At 43.7% G+C, this 26,672-nt stretch overlaps 2 protein-coding genes across 3 annotated transcripts in view; one reads left to right on the top strand and one right to left on the bottom strand.

Annotated features, from left to right (window-relative positions):
- Positions 1-26,672, top strand: part of rb1 (retinoblastoma 1) — a 43,670-nt gene that overhangs the window by 13,762 nt on the left and 3,236 nt on the right. The window contains exons 15-18 of one of the 2 annotated variants that reach the window (XM_035780473.2): positions 30-61; positions 220-296; positions 600-817; positions 17,323-17,438. In XM_035780473.2, the coding sequence (XP_035636366.1) occupies positions 30-61; positions 220-296; positions 600-817; positions 17,323-17,438 (443 nt within the window). Of the gene's footprint in view, positions 1-29; positions 62-219; positions 297-599; positions 818-6,054; positions 6,144-17,322; positions 17,439-26,672 lie in introns of those variants that run through there. The other variant, XM_052457075.1, reaches the window with a different exon arrangement.
- Positions 11,493-15,389, bottom strand: LOC118390181 (lysophosphatidic acid receptor 6-like). Its single transcript, XM_035780474.2, has one exon. The coding sequence runs from the start codon at positions 15,304-15,306 to the stop codon at positions 14,206-14,208; it is 1,101 nt and encodes a 366-aa protein (XP_035636367.1). The 5' UTR covers positions 15,307-15,389; the 3' UTR covers positions 11,493-14,205.

Raw genomic sequence — 26,672 nt, forward strand, 5'->3', positions numbered from 1 at the left:
TTCTGAAAAATCTATTTTTCCCCAAATAGGAAGAAAAAAGGCTGTCTGTGCAGAATTTCAGGTATGCAAGAGATCAATATGTGCTCATCTCACCAGAATTAAAAGGATTTGCTCTTTAATTACCCTCAACAAGCAAACATTTGAATAATATAGCTGCAGAATTGATACCTCAGTGTACTGCCCATTTCCCTGACCTAAATCATGTGATTTCCATTCCAGTAAACTACTCAATGACTCCACATTCCACACCTCGCTCCTGGCCTGCGCTTTGGAGGTCGTCATGGCAACCTATGGTGGTGAGTTTCTACAGAAGCCACATTCACTCACTGCTAATGGATGCAGTCGTCTGGATGAACGTATAGATTATTCTACCGCCCTTTAGTTTCCATAAACTCACTTCTCATAGGACTCTAATAGTATTTAATAGAATTAGCAACATGCATATATGTTACAATGCAGTCTGTCATTAGTTGTAACTACTTCCCTTTTTAATAACATTTCTAATATATATAATAATAATTTCTAAACAGGATCATAATCAATATAACACTGATGAGCTATGAGTCATGATTTCACTGCCCCTGTTGTCCTCCAATCAGGGAGCACCTTCAAGAATGGTGGCTACAGCAACGGTGGTGTTCCCGTGGAGACGGACCTGTGCTTCCCATGGATCCTGGACGTGTTCCAGCTGACAGCGTTTGACTTCTACAAGGTCATCGAAAGCTTCATCAAGGCTGAGCCCAGCCTGAGCAAAGACATCGTCAAGCACCTGGAGCGCTGCGAACACCTCATCATGGAGGCCATCGCCTGGAGGGAGGTAGGTCACACAGCAAGTCCTATCACCACGTAGTTACATTATGACATAACTGTAGCACTCAAGGACAGGTTGCATTCACTTTCTATCAGCAGTTTAACACCTCCAAGCCAGTGCTACCAGAGCAGTGCTTGGTTTTATTGATGTCAGGGGGACTTGTTTCTGTATGTATAGATTATAGATCGTACTGTAATAGAATCGACAGTCTCTCTGGGGGCAGCCCCAGCATTGGTCATCATTGTCAGCTGCAAGAGAAGTAGTAGATGAGTGGGTTGAGACAGTGGTTGGAGCTGGCCAGGGACAACACTACTGGGTGCAGAGCATTGGTGGTCCGAGCCAGACCACAGCTGGTCAGCAGGCCCACGCGGGTCAGGGTGTGGCCCTGCAGGTTGAGGTGGTAGGGGACAAAGCAGAGCAGGAAGAACCCCAGCACCCAGTAGATGAGGGTCAGGGTGCGCTGGCGGCTGCGGTGCTGCGAGCGGGAGCAGTGTCGAGGCTGACACCCTGCACCAGATACAGAGCCATAAGGATAAAGGAGCGCTGGTCTTGGGACGACGGGTCTAGAAGACAGGGCTGGTGGTGGTGGGCCGCACCAGATCACTCCGCTCAGCAGCCGCTGCACACAGCCTGCAAGGTGGTGTCATCAGAGGATGCACTATGGCAACATAACGGTCTACAGCCATGTAGACCAGGAAAAAGGTCCACCACGTCTGTGGTTCGTCAAATCCATGGATAGCTTTTGTCTTTCCAGTTGCGGCTCATTGCTTTGTCTCCATGTCTGGGGAGAAAATGAAGGGAATATGAAGGAAAATAGGGCAGAATACCATACAGGACAGGTATACTATATATTTAATTAGATAGACTTTCATCTTTTATTTCTGGTAATTTATGCTATTTCAATATTTGCACATCGGTGATCTTGAGAGTGGTGATCCTGAGAGTGGTGATCCTGAGAGTGGTGATCTTGAGAGTGGTGATCTTGAGAGTGGTGATCTTGAGAGTGGTGATCTTGAGAGTGGTGATCTTGAGAGTGGTGATCTTGAGAGCGGTCTGCTGGCACAGCTGTGGTGTGTTGAATGTGCCGTATGGGACGTGAAAAGTCTACAGCTCACAAGCGCACACACATGGGCTATATCAGGGTAATTTCCATCCCAGTAACTGTTCTCCCTAATAAAACACACTGTGCCTGTAAGGTGTGTAATTAACTTCAATGTCCTGTAGAAAAGAATCATTCCTTTTAGTTGTTGATTTGCATTTTAATTTCCATGATAATCATCTGTATTGTAAAGGGATCACCTAGGACTTTGGTGTCTTAAGTGATTTACTGGGAATGAAGATGGCAGTCAAATTCCTCCTGTACTAAACAAGATAATCTAAATCATAAGACAGTTATGTATATTATTGTCTATCAAATTATATATACATGAACTTAATTTCCTTTAAAGACTCAGACATTAGTTAGAATCTAAATATTGCACAATGTCCTCATTGAATATACACTGCTCAAAAAAATAAAGGGAACACTAAAATAAAACATCCTAGATCTGAATGAATGAAATATTCTTATTAAATACTTTTTTCTTTACATAGTTGAATGGGCTGACAACAAAATCACACAAAAATTATCAATGGAAATCAAATTTATCAACCCATGGGGGTCTGGATTTGGAGTCACATTCAAAATTAAAGTGGAAAACCACACTACAGGCTGATCCAACTTTGATGTAATGTCCTTAAAACAAGTCAAAATGAGGCTCAGTAGTGTGTGTGGCCTCCATGTGCCTGTATGACCTCCCTACAACGCCTGGGCATGCTCCTGATGAGGTGGCGGATGGTCTCCTGAGGGATCTCCTCCCAGACTTGGACTAAAGCATCCGCCAACTCCTGGACAGTCTGTGGTGCAACGTGGTGTTGGTGGATGGAGCGAGACATGATGTCCCAGATGTGCTCAATTGGATTCAGGTCTGGGGAGCAGGCGGGCCAGTCCATAGCATCAATGCCTTCCTCTTGCAGGAACTGCTGACACACTCCAGCCACATGAGGTCTAGCATTATCTTGCATTAGAAGGAACCCAGGACCAACCGCACCAGCATATGGTCTCACAAGGGGTCTGAGGATCTCATCTCGGTACCTAATGGCAGTCAGACTACCTCTGGCAAGCACATGGCGGGCCATGCGGCCCCCCCAAAGAAATGCCACCCCACACCATGACTGACCCACTGCCAAACCGGTCATGCTGGAGGATGTTGCAGGCAGCAGAATGTTCTCCACGGCATCTCCAGACTCTGTCACGTGCTCAGTGTGAACCTGCTTTCATCTGTGAAGAGCACAGGGCGCCAGTGGCGAATTTGCCAATCTTGGTGTTCTCTGGCAAATGTCAAACGTCCTGCACGGTGTTGGGCTGTAAGCATGTTTTACTTGAACTTACATGACACTTCACCCATTCAATTGTATTGTGTGTCGGTCAGAGATCCTGAAGCACATACTTCAGGCAGAGAGAATATTTACAAATGCTGATGTGGTTACTCCATGTTAACCTGGAGAACAACCCTTATCCCAAGTGTCTCCTTCCTAGTTCCTTGGAAAAGGAACTCTTACACAATCCTCTACAGACTGCAACCTCTACAGACTGCAACCTCTACAGACTGCAACCTCTACAGACTGCAACCTCTACAGACTGCAACCTCTACAGACTGCAACCTCTACAGACTGCAACCTCTACAGACTGCAACCTCTACAGACTGCAACCTCTACAGACTACAGCCTCTATAGACTACAGCCTCTATAGACTACAGCCTCTATAGACTACAGCCTCTATAGACTACAGCCTCTACAGACTACAGCCTCTACAGACTACAACCTCTACAGACTACAACCTCTACAGACTACAGCCTCTATAGACTACAGCCTCTATAGACTAATTCTTAGCTGTGCAACATCTCAATAGTTTCCTCAGAGATGTTATTTATATTGTAGTTATTATAAATCCCATGCAGGAAAACAATCTTGAATGACACTTCCAATTTTTTGGGAGGCTACAGGAATTGTGTGTAAAGAGTCATCTTTGAACAGGTATTGAGGAAAGGAGCACATTACCTTATGTTTCAGAAAAATTGTGATTCAAATTCTCTTATTCCGTTAGACTGATGGTCAGTGGCGTATTGGTGTCCAGCCTCTGTCCTATAGTGAAATGATGCTTGGTTTGATTTTGCTGTGTTCTTGGTCCATTTTGAAATGGAGAGGCTACAGTAACCGTTTCATATCAGTTTACGCTCATGTATGGACACCTTAATTCCCAAATACATACTGTACATTCATTATCGGGGCGGCAGGGTAGCCTAGTGGTTAGTGTTGCAAGTTCATATCCCCGAGCTGACAAGGTACAAATCTGTTGTTCTTTCCCTGAACCGGCAGTTAACCCACTGTTCTTAGGCCATCATTCAAAATAAGAATTTGTTCTTAACTGACTTGCCTAGTTTAAATAAAGGTTAAAAAATAAATAATAATCTCTCCAACACACACACACACTAATTCAATGTTCTCTGGTCGCACTGAATCAATAGTGATGTTTAACCTCACTGTCACTAGCCCAACTCCCAGACAACCTCTGTGGTGTCGTTGACCTGTTAAGTGGTATGGTATTACATTGATGCAAGTCAATATCCTGGCGCTTGCTAGTAAAGTCTCCACATAACAGGCACCAGAGGGAAATTGCCTGATCTTCTATCTCAATCTACACATTTTATGTAGTTAAAGTGTCAGTGTTTTTAATAAGGCTGTTATCTTAGTACTGTACCTGACAGGTTGTTTCAGTCACTTTTCCAGTGTTATTTATGGATGTTTAGGCCTATTTGACTTGTATCAGATTTACCTCACCTTGTATGTTTGAGGATTGGTGCCAAAGCCAAACTAGAGTCTGCATACTTTCCCCACACCGACGTGTGCTCACTCGTCTGCTTTTGTTTCACAATCCTTCCCATCAGATGAGTAGAGAATCAAATTGTATTAGTCACCTGTGCCGAATACAACAGGTGTAGTAGACCTTACAGTGAAATGATTTTGGTACATGTTCCCCCCCCACTGAAGGTCTAATAGCCACAGTTAACCACTGCGCAAGCATGTCTATAATAGATCGACTTACCATTTCCCTCGGTCTCACCTTATGAATAGTGAGTGTGCAACTTTCAAATAATTTCCCCACTCTTCCCTACCAGCTAACCAAGGAAATTCTGACGAGCATGACAAAGTTTGAGGATATTTTTTTTATACAAAAAGTAAAGAACAGTAAATGTTATGAGTTAAGTAGGAGGTCCAGGTTTCAATAAGTGTTAAGATATATATATTTGGCCTGGCAAAATGGTTTTATGCGCTGACTGAATGTTAGCTGATAATTACTGTATGAGTTCTACTCCGTTGGTCTTGGGAAGAAATGACATGTTCTCATTGTCTGAGACGGAGTCAAGACTGAGTAAAAACGTGTCTGACCCCGAGACACTCGATGTGGTCTCGAGACCAGTCGGCGGTTCCAACACTGCTCTCAGCTATAAGAGCACCATGCAGTCAGTGTGAGCAACAAACAGTCCCTGCTTTCCTGATTGGTTGTTAACCCCCAGTTCCCTATCTGACAGACATACAGTGCTCTCCTTCTGATCCAAGAAGACCAAGACAGTCGTGAAGAGGGCACGACAAAACCTATTCCCTTCAGGAGACTGAAAAGTTTTGGCATGGGTCCTCAGATCCTCAAAAGGTTCTACGGCTGCACCATCGAGTGGTTGCATCACTGCCTGGTATGGCCACCTACCTCCACTACACTACTTCTGATGGTCTAGCCAATGGCTTATTTTAGCTTCCCACAGACCACTGAAGACAAATCCTTATTGAATCTTTTTTCTCTTTGGTGTTAATCCTTAATCCAACAACAAGATATTAAATGAGAACATCATTGAAAGTAATATAATTAGTATTTTATGAATCCTTAGCCATTCTCTGAATGCATGTCTGGGTTAGTAATAATTTGTAGAGTGGCTCTATTGTTCCTCAGCAGCATTTATTCACTATTCTGAATGTCTAAAGAATCCATATGTTGTTCTGAAATATGTTCACAGAAATACTGGACATTTTGAACTCTTGTGGTGGTGATTTGACAACATTACAGTCATGGTCTTTTATTGGACTCACATTTTTCTGGTCTTGACTTGGACCCCTTGTCCCCCCCCTCCCCACCCTGTCTTAGTCTTGATTCGGACTCTACATTCCAGTGTTGTGTTGGAGACCGATTTCAAGACCGGGAGTGGGACGAGGGGTCAGTAAAAACGGAGACCAGAAAAATGTGAGTCCAATGCAAGACCATGATTTCAATTAGTTGTACATTTAGATTAGGAAATGCTTAGCCTAATGGTTGTGTTTGTATTCTTGTGATTGGGACCTAGTGGCAGAGTGAATGGACTGCTCATCCTGAACATCATGCTGTGTTTGCCTTCTGTCCTTCCATCGGTGCTATGCAGTGGTGTAGTGGTGCCTGGAGAAATGGGTACAAACATTATGCCCAAAATTCCCCAAACAGCCTCCCCAGTGAAGGAAAGCACCCTGTGTGAAATATGATATATTTTTCAACATAAAAAAAATGTTCTAAGTCCACAATGCTTAAACTACACCAGGAGAACATTTTGGTCTGGGAAGAATTTATATTATTTTTGCCCAATCTAGTCGGGTGGACCTGGCTCCCCAGTGGGTTGGCCTGTGCCCACCCATGCCTACGCTTCTGATGCAAACCAGGCATGATGACTGAATTGCGCATCACAAATAGCCTACTAACCAAGATTTGGGACTAAACCTATTCAAATCAAATCAAATCAAATTTATTTATATAGCCCTTCGTACATCAGCTGATATCTCAAAGTGCTGTACAGAAACCCAGCCTAAAACCCCAAACAGCAAACAATGCAGGTGTAAAAGCATGGTGGCTAGGAAAAACTCCCTAGAAAGGCCAAAACCTAGGAAGAAACCTAGAGAGGAACCGGGCTATGTGGGGTGGCCAGTCCTCTTCTGGCTGTGCCGGGTAGAGATTATAACAGAACATGACCAAGATGTTCAAATGTTCATAAATGACCAGCATGGTCGAATAATAAGGCAGAACAGTTGAAACTGGAGCAGCAGCACAGTCAGGTGGACTGGGGACAGCAAGGAGCCTTCATGTCAGGTAGTCCTGGGGCACGGTCCTAGGGCTCAGGTCAGTTGAAACTGGAGCAGGAGCATGGCCAGGTGGACTGGGGACAGCAAGGAGTCCTCATGTCAGGTAGTCCTGGGACATGGTCCTAGGGCTCAGGTCCTCCGAGAGAGAGAGCGAAAGAAAGAGAGAAGGAGAGAATTAGAGAACGCACACTTAGATTCACACAGGACACCGAATAGGACAGGAGAAGTACTCCAGATATAACAAACTGACCCTAGCCCCCGACACATAAACTACTGCAGCATAAATACTGGAGGCTGAGACAGGAGGGGTCAGGAGACACTGTGGCCCCATCCGAGGACACCCCGGACAGGGCCAAACAGGAAGGATATAACCCCACCCACTTTGCCAAAGCACATCCCCCACACCACTAGAGGGATATCTTCAACCACCAACTTACCATCCTGAGACAAGGCCGAGTATAGCCCACAAAGATCTCCGCCACGGTACAACCCAAGGGGGGCAACCCAGACAGGCCGACCACAACAGTGAATCAACCCACCCAGGTGACGCACCCCCCAGGGACGGCACGAGAGCCCCAGCAAGCCAGTGACTCAGCCCCGTAACAGGGTTAGAGGCAGAGAATCCCAGTGGAAAGAGGGGAACCGGCCAGGCAGAGACAGCAAGGGCGGTTCGTTGCTCCAGAGCCTTTCCGTTCACCTTCCCACTCCTGGGCCAGACTACACTCAATCATATGACCCACTGAAGAGATGAGTCTTCAGTAAAGACTTAAAGGTTGAGACCGAGTTTGCGTCTCTGACATGGGTAGGCAGACCGTTCCATAAAAATGGAGCTCTATAGGAGAAAGCCCTGCCTCCAGCTGTTTGCTTAGAAATTCTAGGGACAATTAGGAGGCCTGCGTCTTGTGACCGTAGCGTACGTGTAGGTATGTACGGCAGGACCAAATCAGAGAGGTAGGTAGGAGCAAGCCCATGTAATGCTTTGTAGGTTAGCAGTAAAACCTTGAAATCAGCCCTGCTTTGACAGGAAGCCAGTGTAGAGAGGCTAGCACTGGAGTAATATGATCAAATTTTTTGGTTCTAGTCAGGATTCTAGCAGCCGTATTTAGCACTAACTGAAGTTTATTTAGTGCTTTATCCGGGTAGCCGGAAAATAGAGCATTGCAGTAGTCTAACCTAGAAGTGACAAAAGCATGGATTAATTTTTCTGCATCATTTTTGGACAGAAAGTTTCTGATTTTTGCAATGTTACGTAGATGGAAAAAAGCTGTCCTCGAAATGGTCTTGATATGTTCTTCAAAAGAGAGATCAGGGTCCAGAGTAACGCCGAGGTCCTTCACAGTTTTATTTGAGACGACTGTACAACCATTAAGATTAATTGTCAGATTCAACAGAAGATCTCTTTGTTTCTTGGGACCTAGAACAAGCATCTCTGTTTTGTCCGAGTTTAATAGTAGAAAGTTTGCAGCCATCCACTTCCTTATGTCTGAAACACATGCTTCTAGCGAGGGCAATTTTGGGGCTTCACCATGTTTCATTGAAATGTACAGCTGTGTGTCATCCGCATAGCAGTGAAAGTTTACATTATGTTTTCGAATAACATCCCCAAGAGGTAAAATATATAGTGAAAACAATAGTGGTCCTAAAACAGAACCTTGAGGAACACCGAAATGTACAGTTGATTTGTCAGAGGACAAACCATTCACAGAGACAAACTGATATCTTTCCGACAGATAAGATCTAAACCAGGCCAGAACTTGTCCGTGTAGACCAATTTGGGTTTCCAATCTCTCCAAAAGAATGTGGTGATCGATGGTATCAAAAGCAGCACTAAGGTCTAGGAGCACGAGGACAGATGCAGAGCCTCGGTCCGATGCCATTAAAATGTCATTTACCACCTTCACAAGTGCCGTCTCAGTGCTATGATGGGGTCTAAAACCAGACTGAAGCATTTCGTATACATTGTTTGTCTTCAGGAAGGCAGTGAGTTGCTGTGCAACAGCCTTCTCTAAAATCTTTGAGAGGAATGGAAGATTCGATATAGGCCGATAGTTTTTTATATTTTCTGGGTCAAGTTTTGGCTTTTTCAAGAGAGGCTTTATTACTGCCACTTTTAGTGAGTTTGGTACACATCCAGTGGATAGAGAGCCGTTTATTATGTTCAACATAGGAGGGCCAAGCACAGGAAGCAGCTCTTTCAGTAGTTTAGTTGGAATAGGGTCCAGTATACAGCTTGAAGGTTTAGAGGCCATGATTATTTTCATCATTGTGTCAAGAGATATAGTACTAAAACACTTGAGCGTCTCTCAATACCTGGTTTGCGTACCCATTGTTGCCTTAGTTAGCATTTACTGGTAGATATCATAAGTTGAAACGTCTTTCATAACTACCCCACCTGCTACCAATGTCATTCTTCTGTGAGCTGCTCCATGCCAAAACCAGTTGAGCGCTCTTGCTGCCTGCAGATGATTTTCCGCAGAAATGAGGCCGTGTGCGACTCACGTGAATATATTTCATGTGTAGGTTACTTTGAGCATGATTTCACTAATTAATGTACTACATAATTGGTAAGTCGTATACCTCCACTACACTACTTTGATGTGTATCAGTGGGGATTAAGTGAGTATATGCAGTGCCCATAAAAAAAGTATTTATACCTGCGTATAGCCTCCAATACACCACTGGCCCTTTGTGTTTTACAGAAAGTGCACTCTCACATGAGTGGCTGGTATTACCGTTGCTGTCCTTTTTAAGCATCACACACTGGAGGTCCAATAGGTTCACCACTGTGCAAACATGTCTATAATAGGTATTGTTTCAAGAAAGGAGTGTATCTATTTGGAAGCGGGTTTATGCTCTTACTGCATGGAAGCGGATCATTTTTCTTTTTTAACTCTGCTGGTCTCTGGAAGAAGTTATGTTTCCTCACTGTCCAGGACAGAGTCAAGACCGGGTTCAAATGTATCCGACACTTGAGACACTCAATGTGGTCTCGACCAAGACCGATCTCAAGTACTACAACACGCTGAGTTAAAGCCATAGATTGCTCAAATGTACAATGCATTCGGAAAGTATTCAGACCCCTTCACTTTTTTGCACATTTTGTTACGTTACAGCCTTATTCTAAAATTGATTAAATGGAGAGAAGAAAAATCCTCTTAACTCTACACACAATACCCCATAATGACAAAGCGAAAACAGTTATTTTTTTAAACAACTTTATTGCATAAGTATTCAGACCCTTTGCTATGAGACTCGAAATTGAGCTCAGGTGTTTTCACTGATCATTCTTGATGTTTCTTCAACTTGATTCGAGTCCACCTGTGGTAAATTCAATTGATTGGACATGATTTGGAAAGGCACACACCTATCTATATAAGGTCCCACAGTTGACCGTGCATGTCAGAGCAAAAACCAAGCCATGAGGTCGAAGGAATTGTCCGTAGAGCTCCGAGACAGGATTGTGTCGCTGCACAAATCTGAGGAAGGGTACCAACGCTCTTTTCCAGTATTGAAGGTCCCCAAGAAAACAGTGGCCTCCATCATTCTAAGATGGAAGGAGTTTGGAATCACCAAGACTCTTCGTAGAGCAGGCCGCCCGGCCAAACTGAGCAATCGGGTGAGAAGGGTCTTGGTTAGGGAGGTGACGACGAACCCGATGGTCACTCTGACAGAGCTCTAGAGTTCCTCTGTGGAGATGGGAGAACCTTTCAGAAGGACAACCATTTCTGCAGCACTCCACTGATTAGGCCTTTATGGTAAAGTGGCCAGACGTGCCTTTCAATGAGTGGCTTTCATGACAGCCAGCTTGGAGATTGAAAAAAGGCACCTAAAGGACTCTCAGACCATGAGAAACAAGATTCTCTGGTCTGATGAAACCAAGATTCAGCTCTTTGGCCTGAATGCCAAGCGTCACATCTAGAAGAAACCTGGCACCATCCTTAAGGTAAAGCATGGTGGTGGTGGCAGCATCATGCTGTGGGAATATTTTTCAGAGGCAGGGACTGGGAAACTAGTGACGATTGAGGGAAAGATGAACGACGCAAAGTACAGAGGTCCTTGATGACAATCTGCTCCTGAGTGCTCAGGACCTCCGACTGGGGCGAAGGTTCACCTTCCAACAGGACGATGACACTAAGCACACAGCCAAAACAATGCAGGAGTGGCTTCGGGACAGGTCTCTGGATGTCCTTGAGTGGCCCTACCAGAGCACGGACTTGAACCCGATCGAACATCTCTGGAGAGACCTGAAAATAGCTGTTCAGCGACGCTCCCCATCCAACCTGACAGAGCTTGAGAGGATCTGCAGAGAAGAATGGGAGAAACTCCCCTAATACAGGTGTGCCAAGCTTGTAGCGTCATACCCAAGGAGACTCGAGGCTGTAATCGCTGTCAAAGATGCTTCAACAAAGTACTGAGTAAAGGGTCTTATGTAAATGTGATATATCAGTTTTTTGCAAAAAGTTCTACACCTGTTTTTGCTTTGTCATTGTTGGCTATTGATTGTGTGTAGATTTGAGGGTACATTTTAGAATAAAGCTGAAATGGAACAAAATGTGGAAAAAGTGAAGGGGTCTGAATACTTTCCGAATGCCCTGTATGGAGTTTGCGTTTCACTAAGACCTCCACATCTGGCTTCACCTGTGGGATCCTCTAGAGACCGGCCACCCAGTATTTCTGTCGGTGATAAAGCCCCTTTGTTGTGAAAAACAAATTCTGATTGGCTGGGCCTGGCTCCCAGTGGGAGCCAGGCCCAGTGCGCCTGCCCAGTCATGTGAAATCCACAGATTAGCGTTTTATTGATTTGATTTCCTTATATGAACTGTAATTCAGTAAAATTGTTGCATGTTGCGTTTTATATTTTTGTTCAGTGTATGAATAAGATGTTGATTCCCTAAAATACAGCATTGTGCTGTTTTTCTTTTCCATAATCATTGAGTGTTGAATCATTGTTGTATTCACTTTGGTTGACATTTTGGCCACCCACCACTGGCATAGTTAGTCAGTTTCACATACCTCTGTCCTCTGGCTGTATAACAGAGGCCAGATGCTTCTCACATTTCCCTCATGGCTGATGCTGTCGAAGTAAATGTTTCTTCAGGTAGCAGCCCTTGGTGGTGGTAGTCTAGCTATTCTATGTTGCTGAACAGGGCCAGAATGTGTTCACAGCCTTATTCTCAAATATATATTATTTCCATTTTTTTTTGTTCTAAAATAGCCACCCAGCAACCCATTAGATCAGACTTAAATCTACTTTCTTACTCGGTTTGTTTTTGTTTCACCCCCTGAACTAAATTTTATGGTCTCGAAGGCGAGATTTAGTTGTGGTGTGACACTCAACTTAATTAAACAATGATTTAACACATGCATGATGAACTGTGTCAATAGCAAACAAATCCTTCTTAACTCAGTTGTCATTAGCTAGCCAGACGTTCTTTGTCATGCTTGGCAATGGTTTGAGGTGGTTTCTGTGTGCACTAGCTATTTAGTCGTTCAGTTGTATGATTAATATGAGCAAGGGAGAACGTTATCGCTAAGCTAGTCATAAACCTGAAGGACTGATAGCCATATGTCTTTGTAAAATGCCCTAAATATCTCACTCTGTTTTATTACCCACAAATCAATATATGGCGTGCAAAGGTAAACCTGGGTAATATCATACATATTTACCACCGACTATTCACTTCTGGTGACTCAACAAAATAGATGAGAACTTGTTTGCTTTCATTATTATTTTTTAAATTGGTGTCACAATCACTGTTGGGGGGAGCGGGGGGTGCAAGTAAAATGTGTTGCTCTGTAAAGTGCTATTTAATTATTTGAGTTTATTATACAATATTCTGTACTTATTGTTGCAGGGAAAATACTGACCACTGCCTGGTATAAAGTATTTCAACAGAGACTCATTTAGACACCTGAGTCACTGTTTGACAAGTCACAAAGTGTGTTGTGGGTAAGTGTTCACACTTTTTGTTTTGTAAATCTGTAGCACCACAGTCCAGGGTTCCCCGCCAGACCTGTATCATGTAGGAAAATCCTGACAGCCAACACCGCTATTGATGTAATCCTTAAGGGCAATTCCATGGTAACAGAGGGATATTGAGACTCATATTTTTCACTTTAAATCTTTGTCAAACAAAAACCAACGATTGCCAAGTTAAACAAACCATACAACTATGCACAAGGACTACTTTTAACAATTTCCACTGAACATTTGACAAAAACACATTTACTTGAAGTACCGTGCAGATACGAAGTTTGGGAACAACTTTTTGGTAACAATTTTAATTTGTTCATTCAACGTGGTGATCTTTTTCTGTCTGTAAAACTAATTATATGAGAAATGGCAGTGGAAATGCCTTCATGTGCAAATGTTGATATAATTAACCATCATGTCGAAGTAAACTTGGAGTCGCGATAATGTGTGGTCCTCCCACTACGACCATGAAGTTTTATTAGGCTACAGATTAAAATAAATGATTAACTTCAGTGTGGTGAAAGTGCACCCTGATCTTCACGCTTCTTTCCAGTAAATATCGCGCCTCTTATTCTGTTGACATGACCGTTGCTTGACTGCCGTTTTTACAAAAAATATTCTCTCTCTTATCCAGAATAATCTCACAAGACGAGCCTACCCGCACAGCCTAACCACACTGTTTCTGTCAGCTGTTGGCTGGAGCACAAGTGCCAAGACCAGAGTAGACACACTTGCTATTTAACGCAACAGTTTTTGACAACTATCGGTGGAGTTGAAAATGCGATGGAAACACGTTGAACTTTAGATTTTTATTCGGTACATGAACATGAAGAGAAATGACATTTTGTGTGCAGTATGGCATCACACAGAGAGAGATGGATATCTATCTATCCACCAGTTTGTTTGGCACCACTGGTGGGAAAATTCACATATTTTATTTGTGCAGATGTTTAGAATATTTGCATAAATCTTTCGCCAATTGAATGGAAACCTAGTTAGTGTCACTGATACCGTGGAATTGCCCTTAACACGACGACACTCAGAGCTGAATCAGTGGACTTAGTGGGTACCCTTAATGCAACTGTACTTGCTTCCTGTGATGCTATGGTTCTTATAGAATCCACTCCAGACCACCGATCTCCCATCTTTTGCTTTAGATCATCTGGGTGCGTTGCACCAACAATTGAGTCACCTGAAATATTGATGCCTCATCAAGGTGGTGACGTCACACAGTGGATTCATTGTGAAATACTTTTTCTCTCAGAGTCGTCAGGTTGTTCTGCATGGTGCTGTGGCTCTTCAGCGTGTCTGTCTGAAGCCCCACGGACATCTTATTGTTGCGAACTGCCATCGACTTCCGTTTGATGGAGTTCTGGATGGTCTCAGATGTAAAGTAGTAGATTACTGGGTCAAAACAGCAGTTGGTGACCGCAATGCAGAGGGCGATAGGGTATATGGTCCTCACCACTGACTCCACAGCGCAGCCTTTCAGCAGCTTGGTGCGGACCAGGGCATAGAACACCAGATTGACATTATAAGGGATGAAGCAGAAGCAGAAAATGAGGAGATGAACCACGATCATCCTCAGAATCTTCGTCTTGTTGAGCTGGCCACCACGGCTGATGGCCTGGGGCTGGCGCAGTGTTTGGAGGACCGAGACCGAGCAGAAGACGTTGAGTAACAACGGAATCAGGAATCCCACTGTCTCAATAAACACCACCACCTTGGACAGACTGGACTGCCACTGCTTGTTGGAGAAGTTCTCGAAGCAGTAGTTGACTGAGGAGTTGGAGTTGGAGTTTCTGAGCGAGGTGGTGTCCAGGAGGAAGCCCGTCGGCAGGCTGCCAGACAGCACCAACACCCACACGGCACAGCAGGCCAGCTTGGCGTTCCGTTTTGTCCGCAGCGCCTGTGATCGGAATGGGTAGACGATGGCCAGGAAGCGGTCCACGGTGATGCAGGTGAGGAAGAGGATGCTGCCGTACATGTTGGTGTAGAAGAGGGAGACTGAGAGCTGGCAGAGCACCCTGCCAAACGGCCAGTCTCTGTTGATGAAGTAGAAGATCCTGAAGGGCAGGGTGAGGACGAAGAGCAGGTCGGACACCACCAGGTTCATCATGTAGGTGGTGGTCTCGTTACGCAGCTTCAGCGTGCAGGCAAAGATGTAGACTGCGACCATGTTGAATAGCAACCCGACTATGAAGACCAGGCTGAAGACTGAAGTGTACATGGTGTACTTGAAGCCGTCACTCTTAATGCAGCTCGTGTTGTTTTGGCTGAAGCCCAGAGAACTGATGCCATCAGTCTCCAGAGTGCTGTTATACATCTTTCGGGAGGAGTGGTGTAGGGTTTGGAGGATGGGAGTGTTGATGAATGTCAATACAAAAATGGGAAAGTTTCTGTGGAAAGCAGCAATCACTTGTACAAGATAATTCCAAAGAATAGAGTACAAAATAAGTTTCCTTAGTTTCAGGGGTACACATCCGTTGATGTTATCTATGTCATTTCCAGTTAAGCTTTAGCCTCATCCCCCATCATTTTCATTCTATCCAATGGTTTTTAACCATAATAATGTGCTCTGATGTAAATACCACCGTCAACTTGCTTTTTCAGAAAGCCCAGCGTTTTAAAAAGAACAGCAAGTAACTCTGTCAATACCTGTGCTAGTATCCAAAAAGACAACAGTCCTCTCAGTTAATCCATTGGCAGGAGTAAGATGTATCTAGTTAGAGTAATTGTAAGATCCCAGGTCTGTTTTTATGTCCTGTGGTCTTCTTGTGAACAGCCTTGAGGTTGTCTTTTCTGAGTCTGGAGAGTTTCTTCTCTCACTCCAGAGTCAGTGGTGTTCCTTGCTCCAGTGAAAGAGGGGGGAGTCATGTGCCTCTCCTCGGGTCTGTGAGCTGAGAGGCTTTCTGCTGCCCCTCTGGGTCCCTCCCTCTCTCCCGGCCTCCTGCTTTGCCTCTGGCAGCCCTCTTCCAGTCTCTTCCTGCTGCAGCCCTTGGGGGCATGGTGTTCCTACTGACCCTACACTTGGAAACTGACAGCGGCTCTGCTGCAGCCTGCCTGTCCACCGGTGGTGCAGCCTTAAGTTCAGTGGAGTCAGTGTTCTGTTCTGAAGCTCTACCTTTAGACTGAAGCTTAACCGACTGTTTGCTCACACACTGGGAGGAGTAAGCCACCACGCCTCCAAGCCCGGCCCACAGCTTTAGCTGAAAGACCTACAGTCTTTCTCACTTTCTCTCTTGATGTTTGTTTTGAAAATGTCATCTTTAACCCCTTATATCCCCAGGCTGAAGTAACTCTAGATATGTGTTAGCTTGTTTTCTGTGCCCTTAGCATGCTGTCAGGATCTCATGAAAATATCAAATTTTATATCAAGCAATGAAATGTAGTGTATTATTTTGTCTTTATTTTGTTTGATATCTAAGAGCTATCATACCCCCAAACAGAGCACGTCTTCATTTGGCTCTGCTTGGTGAAAGGAATCAGTTAAGTCATACTCTCATGTCAGCCCCAGAGCCCAGTGTACTTTCTTGAGCTGTTTTGGAGTCAGTGGCGTCACCGAAGCAGCTGCCTCAGAATGACAGGAAGGGGAAGGTTCCAGCGATGGCAAGCCTGAGCCTGCAGACTAACGTGATGAGGCAGGCGACTAGGTGCGGCTTTCACTGACTCCGATACAGAGCCGTGCTGTATGCGTCTATTTGTGTGCAAGTGTGGGCATGCATGTGAGTGTTCAATAAATGTCATACCTTTGTTCTTGGCCCAAAATGCAGCTTGACAAACAGCCACAGGAAGTTTGTCTGCCTTTAGGTTGAATATAGCACGGGGAACGACTGAAAGTGTTGAATGTGGAATTCCTGGTGAAGTCTTAGCGTAGATAACCATATAGGCCTGCTTTCATAAACACACCCACCCTTTTGTATGAATATAGTTTAATTGAATATTACGTGTGTCTGATAAGATCTAATACATAGAGGCTTAGGGAGTGTCCATATTCCAAAGGTCAAACCCAATATCACCAGTGGCACGAGGACGGGATGTTAACCCTGTAGCAACTAATGTTATAAAATGCTACTGTAATAGTTGCTGATAATGTAATAACTTTTGCATCTATAATGTCATAAATTCTGATAATGTAATATATTGCCAATAATGGAGGTATAATGTAATAACGTTTAGGCACATAGTCTAATGTACATTGTGTTGATTATGACATTATGAGCTTTAGGAACAAGTTCCATGAAATTGGTATTACTTGCTGTTGTGTTTTTAGTGCTTCGGTGCATGTGTGAAATGCTGTAGTGCCTGTCTAATGAATACTGTTCCATGTGTTTGTCCCTAGGACTCGCCACTGTTTGAGCTGCTGAAACGGACCCGTGAGGAGGGTCCAGTGGAGCAGGCAGAGCCCCCTGCCACCCTCAACCAGCCCCTACAGCACAACCACACTGCAGCGGACCTGTAAGTCCCCACCCTCATCTGACACTAACGCACCTTATTCACAGTCCCCATTGTGAAATATGATGATGTCTGGGGAGACTGACTGTTAATGTGTAGTTTACAGAGCCTATAAAAAGTCTACACCCCAGACATCGTTGTCATGCTGGAAGGTGAACTTCTGTCCCCGTTTCAGTGTTCTTGCAGAGGGTAGCAGGTTTTCCTCAAGGACCTTTCTGTACAATTCTCCATTAATTTTCCCTTCTATCCTGATAAGACGATGAGAAACATCCCCATAACATGATGCTGCCACCATCATGCTTCACAGTAGGGATTGGGTTCTTTGGGTGATGTGTTGGGATTGCGCCAAATGTAACGTTTGCTTTTAGGCCAAAAAGTTCCATTTTAGTTTCATCACAACGTTTTGACACATGGCTACAGAAGTTCCAGTGTTTTGCATAATTCAAACTGCATTCAAGGTGGGCTTTCTTGTGTAATGGCTTCCTTCTTTCCACCCTACCATACATGCCAGATTTGGTGGAGTGCTTGGGATATTATCACATGCACATTTTGACCAGTCTTGGCAATAAAAGCCTATCTCTCTTGGTAGCCTCTCTGATCAGTCTCTTACTTGCTCGGTCATCCAGTTTTGACAGACTGCAGGGTCTTGGTGGTGCCATACACGTTCCACTTCTTAATTGAAGGCCTTTTGAAATATTTTTATACCCAACCCCTGATCTGCCTTTCCACTACTTTGTCCCGGAGTTCTTTTGAAGGCTCCGTGGTGCTCATGGTTGAGTGTTTGCTTTGATACTCACTACCCAGCATAGGGAACTGCTGGATTTATCCTCAAATCATGTGAATCACTACAATTTAATAATATATATATATATATATATATATTTTTTTTAAATTTTATATATAATAAAAAATCTGAGATTAAAAGTTTTTACTGTAAATTAAAACATATTACACCCTATGTGTATAAAATCAACTATATATGCATTGAGCTTGTTTGATGGTTTAAGCTCACTGTTTGATGAAATAAGACCAATTACTCTAGTGGGAACCAGAGATCAAGATAACAAGAAGAGGGAGAACTGAATCTGTCCTGACCATTCTCCTCCCGCTCCTACTGGCTTTTGTAGATTCTGCCATTACTCTCCTGAAGTTGCTGGTAATAGGCTACACAAGGAGTCGGTAAACTTTCATGTGGAATGCCAATTTATCTTACCATTTCTACCGATATGTGCGCCACTTGTGGTTTTCATATGAACATTTTCGTGGAACATTGTCATTTAATTTATAACAACATCTTTGTATCTCAATCAATTTCATTTGGTTAATCTATCTATTTCCAACTATGTAAAATTAGCCTATAAAGCCAACAAATGAAAACACTGCAGCCTGCAGGTAAAAGAAATATCCTGATTTAAAATTTAAAAAATCCTATAAATCACATTGGCTACGCATGGCCTGTCTGCAAGAAACTTGAAACATTGTATCAACTATTAACTAAGCCCTCAGTTTCCTGTGCCAGTGAGCTCGGGACTGACACTGCTGTAGGCTATTTGCTCAAGGGATAAGAATTAATTAAGTAGGCCTATGTTATATTTCCACTAGCTCTGAGCATTACATTGGTTATCGAAAGGAAAGATTTTCCAAAAACATTGAGGAGCTATTGTCATTATTGGTTTCTCAAATGACTGCCTCGCTTGGTTCACCAACTACTTCTCAGATAGAGTTCAGTGTGTCAAATCGGAGGGCCTGTTGTCCGGACCTCTGGCGGTCTCTATGGGGCCACAGGGTTCAATTCTCGGGCCGACTCTTTTCTCTGTATACATCAATGATGTCGCTCTTGCTGCTGGTGATTCTCTGATCCACCTCTACGCAGACGACGCCATTCTGTATACTTCTGGCCCTTCGTTGGACACTGTGTTAACAAACCTCCAAATGAGCTTCAACGCCATACAACACTACTTCCGTGGCCTCCAACTGCTCTTAAATGCAAGTAAAACTAAATGCATGCTCTTCAACCGATCGCTGCCCGCCCGTCCAGCATCACTACTTTGGATGTTTCTGACTTAGAATATGTGGACAATTACAAATACCTAGGTGTCTGGATAGACTGTAAACTCTCCTTCCAGGCTCACATTAAGCATTAAATTAAAGCACAAAATTAAATCTGCAATCGGCCTCCTATTTCGCAACCAAGCATCCTTCACTCATGCTGCCAAACATACCCTCGTAAAACTCACTCTACTCAGCAAGTTGGATGCGGTCTATCACAGTGACATCCGTTTTGTCACCAAAGCCCCATATACTACCCACCACTACGACCTGTATGCTCTCGTCGCTTCATATTCGTCTCCAAACCCACTGGCTCCAGGTCATCTATAATTCTTTGCTAGGTAAAGCCCCGCCTTATCTCAGCACGCTGGTCACCATAGCAGCACCCACCCATAGCACGCACTCCAGCAGGTGTAGTTCACTGGTCACCCCCAAAACCAATTCTTCCTTTGGCCGCCTTTCCTTCCAGTTCTCTGCCAATGACTGGAACAAATTACAGAAATAACTGAAGCTGGAGACTCATATCTCCTTCACTAACTTTAAGCATCTGCTGTCAGAGCAGCTCATAGATCATTGCACCTGTATATAGCCCATCTGTAAATAGCCCATCCAACTACCTCATGACGATATTGTTATTTTTTTTGTTGCTATTTTGCACCCCAGTATCTACTTGCACATTCATCTTCTGCACATATATCACTCCAGTGTTTAATTGCTAAATTATAATTACTTTGCCACTACGGCCTATTTATTGCCTTACTCCCTAATCTTACCTCATTTGCACACACTGTATATCGATTTTTTTCCCCCTACTGTGTTATTGACTGTACGTTAGTTTATTCCATGTGTGTAACTCTGTTTGTGTCACACTGCTTTGCTTTATCTTGGCCAGGTCACAGTTGTAAATCAGAACTTCTCAACTGGTCTACCTGGTTAAATAAAGGTGAAATAAAAAATATCTCAATGGCTGTAAAAACCAACTTTGTTTGCTGTTTGAGGTGAAGAAAACATTACTTTGAGAAGCTCCCTAGCTCATTAGTGGTTGTGCATTAAGCCAATCAGAAATACAATCAGATCCCCAAATGGACACTTTTTTTTTTTTTGCCTACATTTGTGCGCAGACCAGGCAGCCTATAGGCCTACTTCTATGCATAATCATGTGCGCATCCTTACTCCACATTGACAGGAGGCTCCAAACAAAAGACAATGACTAAATTGACAACTCATAAAAATAATGAAATAAACCAAAACTTGTTTCTCACAGGTGTAGCATAGGTTGTGCGCTCTGCAAACGTGTCCACTCCCTCTGACAATGAGAACGGTAAAAGGAATAATGTATTGAATGCATTACCGTAACCAAACAAACATTGTAGATTAGGAATTAGCAAACAATTCACACAATTGAAGTTATGAAACAATGAATGTGCACAAATTGGTGTGAGAGAGTGCATTCTGAAGAGAGACCTGCATTGTCCAGCCACACTCCCTTTCTTGGACTGTGCCATCCCCGCAGCCTCTGCAATAGATTAGTCTGCCTCAATGGATTAGTTCACTGAAATGGGTGTGAATGAGATTGGTGTCTCTTGTCCCATAAAATATATTTTCGGTACTTCTCGACTAAAAAAAAAATCTTGGTCGACCAACAGCCTATTGACCAAACAATCGACCAGTCGAATAATTGGGGTCAGCCCTAGTCCCCTGGCTACGTTACGTTTTTAGGCTATTCAAAATAGAGGTCGACCGATTAATCGGCATTGCTGATTTCAAGTTTTCATAACTATCGGTAATCTGCATTTTTGGATGCTGATTATGGCCGATTACATTGCATTCCACAAGGAGACTGCATGGCAGGCTGACCACCTGTTATGCGAGTGCAGCAAGGAGCCAAGTTACGTTGCTAGCTAGCATTAAACTTATTTTGTTTTAAACAATTAATCTTCACATAATCACTAGTTAACTACACATGGTTGATGATATTACTAGGTTAACTAGCTTGTCCTGCGTTGCATATAATCAATGCGGTGCCTGTTTAATTAATCATCGAATCACAGCCTACTTCACCAAACGGGTGATGATTTAGCAATAGCACAATCATAGCACAAATGTTCCTAACCATAAACATCAATGCCTTTCTTAAAATCAATACACTGAAGTGTATTTTTTTAAACCTGAATATTTAGTTAAAAGAAATTCATGTTAACTAGGGAAATTGTGTCACTTCTCTTGTGTTCATTGCACACACAGTCGGGGTATATGCAACAGTTTGGGCCGCCTGGCTCGTTAACTAATTTGCCAGAATTTTACATAATTATGACATAACATTGAAGGTTGTGAAGTGTAACAGCAATATTTAGACCTAGGGTTTCCACCTGTTAGATAAAATACGGAACTGTTCCTTATTTCACTGAAAGAATAAACGTTTTGTTTTCAAAATTATAGTTTCTGGATTTGACCATATTAATGACCTAGGCTCGTATTTCTGTGTTTATTATATTATAATTAAGTCTATGATTTGATAGAGCAGAATGACTGAGCGGTGGTAGGCAGCAGCATGGTCGTAAGCATTCATTCAAACTTTACTGCGTTTGCCAGCATCTCTTAGCAATGCTTGAGGCACAGCGCTGTTTATGACTTCAAGCCTATCAAATCAAAGTTTATTTGTCACGTGCGCCGAATACAACAGGTGTAGTAGACCTTACAGTGAAATGCTTACTTACAGGCTCGAACCAATAGTGGGGGGAAAAAGGTGTGTGGGTGGGTAAGTAAAGATATACAACAGTAAAAAGACATTTGAAAAAAGTGACTATGCATATATGATGAACAGAGAGTAGCAGTAGTGTAAAAAGAGGGGTTGGCGGGTGGTGGGACACAATGCAGATAGCCCGGTTAGCCAATGTGCGGGAGCACTGGTTGGTCGGGCCAATTGAGGTAGTATGTACATGAATGTATAGTTAAAGTGATTATGCATTTATGATAAAACAGAGGGGTTGGGGGGGGGGCACACAATGCAAATAGTCCGGGTAACCAATTGGTTACCTGTTCAGGAGTCTTATGGCTTGGGGGTAAAAACTGTTGAGGAGCCCTTTTGTCCTAGACTTGGCACTCCAGTACCGCTTGCCGTGTGGTAGCAGAGAAAACAGTCTATGACTAGGGTGGCTGGAGTCTTTGACAATTTTTAGGGCCTTCCTCTGACACCGCCTGGTGTAGAGGTCCTGGATGGCAGGCAGCTTTGCCCCAGTGATGTACTGGGCCGTGTGCACTACCCTCTGAAGTGCCTTGCGGTCGGAGGCCGAGCAGTTGCCGTACCAGGCAGTCATGCAACCGGTCAGGATGCTCTCGATGGTGCAGCTTTAGAACCTTTCGAGGATCTCAGGACCCTGCCAAGTCTTTTTAGTTTCCTGAGGGGGAATAGGCTTTGTCGTGCCCTCTTCACGACTGTCTTGGCGTGTTTGGACCATTCTAGTTGGTTGTTGATGTGGACACCAAGGAACTTGAAGCTCTCAACCTGCTCCACTACAGCCCCGTCGATGAGAGTGGGGGCATGCTCGGTGCTCCTTTTCCTGTAGTCCACAATCATCTCCTTAGCCTTGGTTACGTTGAGGGATAGGTTGTTATTCTGGCACCACCCGGCCAGGTCTCTGACCTCCTCCCTGTGTCGTCTGCAAACCCTTTAGCTCAGTGTTGGAGTCGTGCCTGGCCATGCAGTCGTGGGTGAACAAGGAGTACAGGAGGGGACTGAGCACGCAACCCTGGGGAGCTCCAGTGTTGAGGATCAGCGTGGCAGATGTGTTGTTACCTACCCTCCCCACCTGGGGGCGGCCTGTCAGGAAGTCCAGGATCCAGTTGCAGAGGGAGGTGTTTAGTCCCAGGTGTTCCTTAGCTTAGTGATGAGCTTTGAGGGTAATATGGTGTTGAACGCTGAGCTGTAGTCAATGAACAGCATTATCATATAGGTGTTCCTTTTGTCCAGGTGGGAAAGGGCAGTGTGGAGTGCAATAGAGATTGCATCATCTATGGATCTGTTTGGGCGGTATGCAAATTGGAGTGAGTCTAGGGTTTCTGGGATAATGGTGTTGAAGTGAGCCATTACCAGCCTTTCAAAGCACTTCATGGCTACGGACATGAGTGCTACGGATCTGTAGTCATTTAGGCAAGTTGCCTTTGTGTTCTTGGGCACAGGGACTATGGTGGTCTGCTTAAAACATGTTGGTATTACTCAATCAGGGACATGTTGGAAATGTCAGTGAAGAAACCTGCCAGTTGGTCAGCACATGCCCAGCGCAAACGTCCTGGTAATCCGTCTGGCCCCACAGCCTTGAGTATGTTGACCTGTTTAAAGGTCTTACTCACATCGGCTACGGAGAGCGGGATCACACAGTCGTCCGGAACAGCTGATGCTCTCATGCATGCTTCAGTGTTGCTTGCCTCAAAGCGAGCATAGAAGTGATTTAGCTCGTCTGGTAGGCTCGTGTCACTGGACAGCTCGCGGCTATGCTTCCCTTTGTAGTCTGTAATAGTTTGCAAGCTCTGCCACATCCGACGATCGTCGGAGCTGGTGTAGAATGATTCAATCTTAGCCCTGTATTCGCGCTTTGCCTGTTTGATGGTTTGTCGGAGGGCATAGTGGGATTTCTTGCCTGTAATCCATGGATTCTGGTTGGGGTATTTATGTACAGTCACTGTGGGGACGACGTCCTCGATGCACTTATTGATAAAGCCAGTGACTGATGTGGTGTACTCCTCAATGTCATCGGAAGAATCCCGGAACATGTTCCAGTCAGTGCTAGCAAAACCGTCCTGTAGTTTAGTATCTGCTTCATCTGACCACTTTTTTTATAGACCGAGTCACTGGTGCTTCGTGCTTTCATTTTGGCTTGTAAGCAGGAATCAGGAGGATAGAGTTGTGGTCGGATTTACTAAATGGAGGGCGAGGGAGAGCTTTGTACGCGTCTCTGTGTGTGGAGAACAGGTAATTGTTATTTATTTTTCTCCCCTCGGGTTGCACATTTAACACGTTCATAGAGATTTGGTAGAACTGATTTAAGTTTCCCTGCATTAGTCTCCGGCCACTAGGAGCGCCGCCTCTGGGTGAGTGGTTTCCTGTTTGCTTATTTCCTTATACAGCTGACTGAGTGCGGTCTTAGTGCCAGCATCTGTTTGTGGTGGTAAATAAACAGCCACGAAAAGTATAGCTGAGAACTCTCAAGGCAAGTAGTGTGGCCTGCAATTTATCACAATATACTCTACAGGCGAGCAGAATTTAGAGACTTCCTTAGTTTTCGTGCACCAGCTGTTGTTTACAAATATGCACAGCCCCCCCTCTCGTCTTACGGAGTGTGTTATTCTATCCTGCCGGTGCAGCGTATATCCCACTAGCTGAATATCCATGTCATCATTCAGCCACGATTCCGTGAAACATAGGATATTGGTAGGATGCCTCGTCCAATGATTGTCCAGTGATTGCACGTTGGCTAGTAATAGTGACGGTAACGGCAGCTTTCCTACTCGCCTTCTGCGAGTCCTGACGAGGCATCCGGCTCTTCGTCCTCTGTACCAGCGTCGCTTCCTCTTGCAAATAACTGGGATGTCGGCCCTGCCGGGTGTTTGGAGGATAGTGAGGTGAGTGATCGCTGTCCTGATATCCAGAAGCTCTTTTCTGCCGTAAGATATGGTTGCAGAAACATTATATACAAAACAAGTTACAAGTAACGCAGAAAAAAACACATAATAGTAAAATTGGTTGGGCTCCTGTAAAACTGCTGCCATTTCTTCCGGTGCCATTTTTCAACTCCTGAGATTATGCTGGCAATACTAATGTGCCTATTAGAACATCCAATAGTCAAATGTATATGAAATACAAATGGTATAGAAATAGTCCATAATTCCTATAATAACTACAACCTAAAACTTTACTGGGAATATTGAATAACTGGAACCACCAGCTTTCATATGTTCTGAGCAAGGAATTTAAATGTTTTACATGGCACGCATTGCACTTTCTTCTCCAACACTGTTTTTGCATTATTTAAACCAAATTGAGCGTGTTTCATTATTTATTTGAGACAAATAGATTTTATTTATGTATTATATTAAATTAAAATAAGGGTTCATTCAGTATTGTTGTAATTGTCATTATTACAAAAAAAAGTGTGTGTGTGTGTGTGTGTGTGTGTGTGTGTGTATATACGTGTGTATATACACGTGTGTATATATACACGTGTGTATATATGTATATATACGTGTGTGTATGTATGTGTATGTGTATGTGTGTGTGTGTGTGTGTGTGTGTGTGTGTGTGTATGTATATATATTCAAACAACTTTTTGAGATGTGACTTGTGATTCATTGTGAGAAAGCTGCTGTGGAAATTCTTACACAGGGACATTCTAAGTCACTTAAATTAATAATGGTCAGCACACTGGAGAGGTTCCAACAAACATAATGCACCATTGAATGGGGCAGTCCCATTCCCTTATCTGCAGTATATGTCAAATTTGCATGATTTAGCTTATTCATCGTTCATAATTGGTTAACGTTTGCTTCATTCTTGTGACCGACCAATACCTCACAAGGCTTCTTCTCTCTATGTTGAGACCTTGAAACTGATCGCTTTTGTTCTCAAAACAAGGTCTGGGCTTACTGCCAAATTACAGATACTGATAAGTGAGGATTTGTTCAATGGGTCGCTTGCATGAACACAGAAGTTGGTACAATTTGTCACTTCTCAATGTCATCATTGACGATCCATGTCAAGCATCATCAATGGACGATGCTATCGTAATATTGCCCAACTTTAATTGGGTCATACACTCACAACCTTTCATTGACTGTTGTTTTGTTACAAAGCTGGAGTAAGATCCGGTCAAGCATGGATGGGTGCCAGAGATCTGAGTAGTAAATGTTGTTTGTTTTTCAAATGGCATCCCTTTCAGGCTTGGGAAGGCACGCAAGTTGTACTTCTGCCCAATGGATTGATAAGCACCAATTTGAGGTTATTAAGCTGGATTGGTATGTTCTTGCATTTGAATGCTCACAAAAAAGCACAGTACAATTTCAGCCTTGTCTTCTTGTAACTGCATTTAGGAACAACATGTATCTTATCAAAGTTGTTTTGCGGAACCCTGACAAAGCATAAACTCAGTAGTTGTGGAATGTTAAGTCTGTGAATGGGTGAAGTGAACAGGGTGG

The sequence above is a fragment of the Oncorhynchus keta genome, chromosome 11, assembly GCF_023373465.1.
Source record: "Oncorhynchus keta strain PuntledgeMale-10-30-2019 chromosome 11, Oket_V2, whole genome shotgun sequence".
In the NCBI taxonomy this organism is placed as follows: domain Eukaryota; kingdom Metazoa; phylum Chordata; class Actinopteri; order Salmoniformes; family Salmonidae; genus Oncorhynchus; species Oncorhynchus keta.

Bases quoted from the DNA above. Each gene is read 5' to 3' on its own strand.
- LOC118390181 (XM_035780474.2), bottom strand. From the start codon at position 15,306: ATGTATAACAGCACTCTGGAGACTGATGGCATCAGTTCTCTGGGCTTC.